This window comes from Carya illinoinensis, chromosome 8 (assembly GCF_018687715.1).
Source record: "Carya illinoinensis cultivar Pawnee chromosome 8, C.illinoinensisPawnee_v1, whole genome shotgun sequence".
NCBI lineage: Eukaryota > Viridiplantae > Streptophyta > Magnoliopsida > Fagales > Juglandaceae > Carya > Carya illinoinensis.
In genome coordinates, this window is record NC_056759.1 from 3702355 (window position 1) to 3710594 (window position 8240).

The 8240-nt window shown below is 37.6% G+C and overlaps 1 protein-coding gene across 1 annotated transcript; it reads right to left on the bottom strand.

Moving 5' to 3' along the window:
- Positions 1 to 683: 683 nt before the first annotated feature.
- On the bottom strand, positions 684 to 4276 carry LOC122319250 (AP2-like ethylene-responsive transcription factor AIL5). Its single transcript, XM_043137231.1, has 9 exons — positions 3936 to 4276; positions 3444 to 3804; positions 3204 to 3286; positions 2797 to 2805; positions 2462 to 2550; positions 2281 to 2354; positions 2051 to 2101; positions 1867 to 1943; positions 684 to 1690 (listed from the first exon to the last, which is right to left on the bottom strand). The coding sequence occupies exons 1-9, from the start codon at positions 4051 to 4053 to the stop codon at positions 1017 to 1019; spliced, it is 1536 nt and encodes a 511-aa protein (XP_042993165.1). The 5' UTR covers positions 4054 to 4276; the 3' UTR covers positions 684 to 1016.
- Between the last annotated feature and the right edge of the window lie 3964 nt (positions 4277 to 8240).

Consider the following 8240-nt stretch of genomic DNA (forward strand, 5'->3'; position numbering starts at 1 on the left):
AGAGAATTTCAGGCTAGCTACCAACTCTATTTACCATTATTCAAAAAAACCTAAGTCGATAAACTCCATCACGCACTAATAAAATTGAGTGCAAAATCAGTAAAATATAGATTACTCCCAACCTTAATGATTTAAAAATATCTACTTTTTCGGCTTTAAGAGCGTTCTCATAATAAACATAACTACTTTTGAATTAAAGTCAATTAAGATAAAAGTTAAAAATTAAATAAAAATTTATTTTTTAATATTATTATTTTAAAATTTTAAATTATTTATTATATTTTATATAAAAATTTATAATAATAAAATGAGATAATAGGGAATCTAAACGGGCTCAAGTCTTTACGCCTATGTGCCTACTTCGTGCTACTAAAAAGAAAACATCGATCAAAATATCCAGTCTTTTTCACTGACGGAATACCACACAGATCGATGGTTAGATTTTGTGATTAACACCGTGGAATTATGTACGTTTGGTGGAGATAATTATATGCTGCATCAGAGTAGCATAGGGCATGATCTCTGAGTGAGGAATCATTTTTCATAATTGGCCTGGCCGCAGGAAAAAATATTATCCATTTCTTGAAGGTGGAATAATGTCGCTGTCAAACATATGCTTGCAAGATGACCGTAAATCCCAGAAAATCTGAATGTACAGTACGATTGTGTCGCAAAGGAGAAAGTATGGAAAATTTTCACGTAGATAATTTAACATAATTAAGAAGTTGGAAGGATTACAAAAGTGTTTCTTTCCCGTTATACCCATGTAAATCGTGTCAGTAAAAGCAAAAAGAGAAAGGGTAAAGACGAATGGAAAAGCCCGAAAAGAACCGCCAAGACCTTGACAAAGAACTTCAGTCAGTACACCGTGAACTCTGCTCCCGTGAATCGTGATAGTCAGTCCCCCTCTCCATTCAACAAAAGTTGACCCTCTCATACGGCTTTCTTTTAACACCAATACCATTCAATTCCACAATTTTGCGCGGATTCCCATCCATCCTCTCCAGTGTGAGAGCTCATTCTATGCCAAAAATCGGTGTCTGAAAGAGATTGGGTTTAGCATGAGTTTGGAATGTGTGCAGAGCGGGCCCAATCCAGCTGCTTCCAAAACCGGAGGAACTCTCATAACTATTGTTACTACTTATGGCAACTGGTGTGGGATAAGGGATTGACGTTCCATTATTCTGTTCCTGAACATAACCTTCATTGAAAAACCCATTGCAGCTTTCGTTGGCAGAGCTGGAAGTTGAAGAGAAGTCCACGTTGAAGGGTGAGGTGGTGTTCTGAAAGGCAGAGCCATTGATGGAAGATTGAACTAGATGTGGTGCAACACTAGGGTTCCTAGTATTGTTAAAAGAACCGTTGTGGTAACCAAGAATAGACGGCCAGTATTCTGATGGGTCTTGTTTGATGGGTATTGCGAAACTTAAGGACGAGGTTGAGGGCTGTGAAGCAAAGGATATGGAGGAAGCTGAGGAAAGATCTCGGTCATCGGAACGGCTTCCATCGACACTCATGGTATCAGAAGCAGACTCAGAAGAAGTCTTCGATTTGCCACCTCCGATGGGAAGGTTGCTGTTAGCAATGCTCTTTACGTCGTAGCGGCTCATATCAAAGTTGGTCACGGCGTTTAGCCCTCTGAATTTTATAGCAGCTATGTCATAGGCCTCAGCAGCTTCTTCTTGGGTGCCTGTTTTACCCCAAACAAAAAGCAAGAACAAAACCAGTCTTAAATAAATAAACTTTATAAACAGATTAAAACTAGAAAAAACGGAACTGCATTTTCATTCATCCAAATAATGTAATTAGATTCTAATCCAACCAACGAATAAACTGGGGCAAGATAACGAAAGTAAAGAATCTCACTGAAGGTGCCAAGGTAAAGATCTTTGTTGCCGGCAACTCTCCCGATTCTTGCCTGCCATCTGCCGTGTTGATGGTGCCTAATATATATATAAAAAGATCAAGAAAGAACGATACCACATTTGTTTTTTGGTATTATCAAAACAGCTAAATATTAAACAAAGAATGAGGGAATAATTTAGCAAACCTTGTGACACCTCTGTAGATGGAGGCTCCTCTAGAAAACCCACTACTTTTCCTAAAAAAAAAAATGGTAGGAAAAACGTTTCAGTAACAACTTTACATGCCGCAACATAATCTACGGACATTATTCGTACAAGACCAGCAGCTGAAAGGATTCTCCAAAAAATAAAAAAACAAGGTAAAAGGAAAACATTCATGACCAAAAGCAAATCGAATTATTCGAGTGGTGTTTACCTTCGAAGAGAAGCAATAAACTCCAGCCTAGTCATGTTCTTCATCTCCTCAAGTTCTTTCTCATAGTTAGAAACCTTTAAGAAAGCCAAAAATGAAACATTGAAAAGCCGGATCCAAACTGCGACTGAGAAAAAATAACACAAGGAAACTAAAAATTCCATATATTTGATTAGCAACTAACCGGAAAGTTTGTGGTTGTGTTCGGACCCCAGTATTTAAGAGCTGCCAGATCATAAGCTCTTGCAGCTTTCTCTTCTTTATCATAGCCACCTAAAAATAGAAATTGGCAAAATGAGATCAACGATGATTATAAAGTGCTATAGATTACACGTTCATGCAAAAAAGAATCTATTACACAGTAAACAAAATCTAAAGGTCACCTCGTACGTACTAGCATTCACGAAAGAGCATAATATCGGTATCGTAAAACAACATGATGACCATCATTACGCACAGCCAGGTCTACTACTGCTACTGTTTACTTGTGGAAGAGACAAGCTAAGAGAGAGAACTCACCCAAATAAACTGAAATAATGATGATGTTATGAGCATCCATGGCGGCGACCATTCATCATGTACATGCCACGCAAAGAAACAACAGAAGCCACATCAGAGTCGATCTTCACACCCATAATAAATGCGTAAGTACTATAGCAAATTCAGCTAAGCGAAATCTAAAGCACGCCGTAGGCGTGCAGGAAACAAGCCCGAGATCGTCCAAATCCGAGACGCCCTTAGATATTGCTATTGGGAAGTGCACCGCTCATTACGGTCAAAGACAATGATAGCCACCTCGTTCGCTAAGGACTATTCCGGGAGTCTCCTCTCAGACCCAGATCTCGTGTACCCGGATTAAACTGTACGCTCCCTAGGGCACGTTAGAAACGATCCTACTTGAATAAATGGAAAGAAAAAAAAAATACCTTGTCTTCCTTTCCTACTTTGCCCTTCTCTTCTGCAACTGTTGTCCCAAAGGTGAGCTTCATATCTCCCTGTCCACCTATGTCTAGGATTTTTTAAGAAATGAAAAAATATTTAGTAATCATATGTTCTATTGTAAGAATCTCTATTCATCCAAGCAAAGGTTCTGTAAGAACTTCGAAATGATCAAGGTTCTTTTATTTTTTGTTGTCGTGGTCTCACAAATTCGAGTAGGAATTTACCTGGTGACGCCACGGTAGATGGAGGTGCGTTGGCCGAAGGTGTCTGCGTTTTTCTTTGGCGAAGGTTCCGCTGGAGCCATCGGCAGCTTTTCCACTTGGGTTTTTGGTTCGGTTGAGAACCCTCGGAGGAAGCCAGCGGCTATGGTCTTGAGCTCAGAGTCGTACATCTCAGGAGGCTCGGCCGACACATGCATAGCCATGGGACTCTGAGTAGAAAACTGGGCCAGCGGTGCAGCTCCTGATGTGGCGGTGGAGCCGCCAAGGAAGTCCTCGAGCTTCGGCCCGGTGGTAAACATGGACAGGTCGGTTGCACCACCAGTCGCATCATGATCTTGATCTTGCGTTACGTCGGCCACAGAACCTGCGTTAAAAAATATATACAGTAATGATCAGAGATGATATTCTTGAACAAGAATACGTATCCGTCCGTGGTGTTCGTCAGTACTGTGCTTGCTAGCGTATGAGAGAGAGAGAGAGAGAGAGAGAGAGTACCTGAGGCTGGGGAGGTAAAGGCATGGAAGAGGGAGAGAGAGGAGGAGTCGGAGCGCAAGTGGGGGTTATTGTGGTTGGAAAGAGAGAAACCGAGCCAGTTCTGGGGAGAAGAATCCATGTCGTCGATCGATGAGCGTGAAAGAGATGTGTGGAAGCTAGGTGGGTGGGTTGTTTTGGGGTTTCTGTCTTTGGAAATAGCAAAAAAAGAAAAAAAATAGAGTTTTTTCTTTCTTAAACTTCGAGGAAACCAGAGGGTTAGGGAAGGTAAAATGGGTAATGAAGGGGACTCAGGATTGACACAGATATAGAGGAAGAAGAAAGAGATGAATATTGAGAGAGAGAGAGAGAGAGGGGGGGGCTGCAGCGTGCACGAGGATCGAAGTTATTTAACTTTATAATGCAGAAGAGGGGAGAAAATAATACATAACAACAGTAATATAATAAAATAATTTTTATTTGCATGTAGACATTTTTATTTTTTTATTTTTTAAAAGCATGTACACCTCAATTCATCAAAGATGAAAGAGAGAGGAAAAACTGCATGTAAGACTAGGCAGTACCCCTCTGTCTCTCTGATTCCCTATCCTCTTGACCTTAAATTAAGCATTTTTTGCTCATAAAATAAAAAGAGTTAAATCATTTTTCCAAGCAGATCTTCTTTGACATTAGTTCGTGACAGCATCCTCGTCTCAATAACCATATGACAAAACTTTAATTTGATCTTGCCGAGCAAACAGTTGACTATGGCGTAAACTGATCTCTTGATGACTACGAGATTATAAGGGATTACAGCGCGCATGTCTTCTATGTTAAAGACATCATGATATGCATTTTTAATAACATCTTTTCATGATTTATTGAAAAAAAAAAATTAACAGGAATAGCAGTTATTAAGATGGATTCTCACAATATCTTAAGAAGAGAAAATATATAATACGCCCCCATATCGCCTGGACCCGATAATCCTCTGTGTCACAAATATTAAGAATATATCTTAATATTAAATTATTTGTAAATAATAATAAAGTAATCAGTAATGTCTTAAACATATCCTTATATTTTGTTTTCTTTATATATATAAAAAAAAAACATTATTTGAAGAGAGAGAAGGGGGAGGGGGGGTTGTTTTGTCATTTGATTGTGGAAACGTGGGACACGCTGACGGCCATGAGAAGGAGCTGGGTTTGAATAAAGATTCATTTCAGTTGGTCCCTGCGAGTGCCGCGTGTCTTTTTTCGGCCTTTTGTCGACTCCATAAAACGACAACCTTTGCCTCTTCCCCTTTGTTCGTTTTGATCTTAATCGTGGGTACTGGAATATTTTGCTGTGAATGTATAATTGTTGACAGCTACGTTGCGGTCTACATTGATCTCCCATACGCATACGCAATATCCGGTATTGTTTTGTGATACTGGATTTTGGTGCAATATGAAAAGTAAACACATAATTATTGATTATTTGAATAATAATAAATAGCAATTTTGATTAAATAACAATACATCAGAGTTAACCTTTTACGTGTCCTTTGTGGTTGAGCAAAGCAATAAATAGTTTTTATAGAAAAAAAAGAGAGATAGTCGCAATGCTTATAAAAAAAGAGTATATTGTACACGTGCTTGTCGTATAATAGAGTGCTCATACATTGTACCTCCATAGAATAAAGGATCCAAAGCGTATATATTAGAGAGAGAGGTGTACGTAGGAGGAGGAGGAGGCATGGAGGGAGGGCTCTGCCATCTGCCAGAGGATAGATCTAGTAGTGGCATATCCACATGCCTGCATGCAACCAGCTTGACACATTTGCATTATAATAACATTTTCTTCAAATATCTTAGCACACGTGTCAGCTGGATCCTCAAGATGCCATGCATATTATATATATGTTGCATGCAATTAAATCGGATTTGAATTGTGATAAATTATTATTATTTTCTGTAAAGAGTATGTGGTATCTGGAGAATGGAGTAAATGATACATCAGAGATGGAGCTCAGAGAAACCTAGCTTGGCACGTATAATTGCCATTTCGCGAGAGAGAGGGTTGACGTGGGAATTCATATGTTAAATGTTTCTTAATTAAAAATTATAAGTATAATATTTGGTTTAACTATATATAGTTCATTCGTGCAAATCGGATCGAGAGTCCAAAGACGGTAGCATGTATGCATGCAGTGTGGTTTCTTTTTTGGTTGGTCTAAATTTTAAGGATGATTCCGGATCATTCGTCCATATTATATATATAGTACGAGAGAGATTATCTCTAATAATTGTCGTTTGTCATCATGTGGATCCGCTTGTTTAGTTTAAGATTCGGAATTTTTGTCTCATAATTCTATTTAGGGTTTGGGTAATTTTATGAGTTGAATAGATTTTTTTGAACCCATATATATAATAATTCATTGTCCAAAAACATTAAAATCATTATATCCGCGTATGATCCAACAGCCAATATATAATATATAATTTGCATATATTAGAAACTTTCATTACAAGAAAATTGCTCAGCCAATTATTTTTTATAATGTTTGTTAGTATTATTATTGTTAAAATTAAAAAAAACCATTATATTAGAGCTCACGTATGTCTTTATTGTTTTTTTTTTTTTTTTTTTTTTGGTTTAGAGCATTGTCTTGGGACTCTTGATCATGTATTTCGGGGATTTAAAAAAAAAAAAAAAAAGATACTAAATTTATGATGAAGTTTGTCATGTAGATGTTTTTTTTAAGCCAGTAGTGTCTGTTCAATAGATCAATAGAAGGACTTTTATGCAAGCTCGTGAAAATACATTAATTTATTAACATGAAAATAATACTAGACCTCGATCGGAAGTGATTATGTAATTTTGACCAATGCATAAAGTAGATATTTTTGAAAATTATAATCTAGAGTTAAAAGCTTAAATCTTACACAAAAACTGATCTTAGATGAAAACTTATATATAACCATTTTAATACTCTCTCTCTCTCTCTCTCTCTCTCTCTCTCTCTCTCTCTCTCTACATATATATATATATATATAATTGTAGTGGGTTTGGGTTGCCGAAAACCAAGATCCAATGAACGACCTCCGGAATGGCCATGCATGGCCACTTATCCTCCGGGTCCTACGGCCACATGTCCCAAGTCTTAAGAGCTGGGTGTCTGTTGTTGGTGATTCAGAGACAACAGCTAGCAGCAATTACCCAGCAAAGAGGTCCCAACCCCAAGCATGAATGATGAATAAATTAGGTATCAAACACCAATCACGTTAATGTGGAAAGCAGACCAGCAGGACCTCCAAACCCGGAAGAGCCTACCTTCAAACTGCTTTTGCCCTAAGCAACCCAACAAAAAACAAACAAGCCAGGAGGAACAAAATACAAAAGTTGCAACTGAAGATTGAGAAAATAAAATAAAAAAAGAACGGGAAATTAAGCAGATTGGCTGAGAGTTCGGCGGAGATTGTTTGAATGCATGCTGATCAGTTTGATTCTTTCTGCAGAAATATTATTAATTAATATAATTAAGGGGTGGCCAAATCCTGTCCTCAGTCAAAGTAAAACTATGTATAAAAATAATTAAAAGGCGAGTGGGTTTTGTGGCCACTGAATCGAAATCATAACTCACGTTCGCTGCCTAATTATATACATATTTTCCTTTATATATTATTACTTCATGATCACCTCTCACATGACCCCTCCTTTTTTTATCCTGTTTTTTTAATCGTAATTTTTATTCTTTATTATTTTTTGACATTCTGTGTATGGAAGATGTCCCTCTCTATCTTATAGCATTTTGTCTGCTACGTACGTATCTTTTTGTGTGGACATCATGTGGGCCTACTGCCTAGCAATGCCGATATGATTCTCGCTCGTGCAACCATGGATTGAGTTTGCTTAAGCTGATGAGTCGATTATATCCTAAGGCTGTTTGTTCTCTTTTTGGGTATTCCTAGAATTAATGAGATGATAGAGCTTCTGCATTAGCTGTTCATTCCAATAAATATAACTGGAGAAGATAATATTTAAGATAAAAAATGATATTAATATTCCAAATTAACTCAGTTTCAAAGGCGGAAGCCAAGCTCCTGATTTTTCTACTGAGCTTTAAAGATTGAGAAGTGTTTATATATCTGGGAATCAGATATCCAAGTCTTGATTAGTACCTTCAAATATTGTTTGTCATGGGGGGATGATCAGGATTCAATTCTCTATGTGCCGATAAAACAGATACAATGAACAAGGGGCTATCTAAACAGCCTGCATTTTTTGCACAAAGTGCCACTAGCAAGGAAATATCGAGTCATAATTAAATGAATAACGGTGACA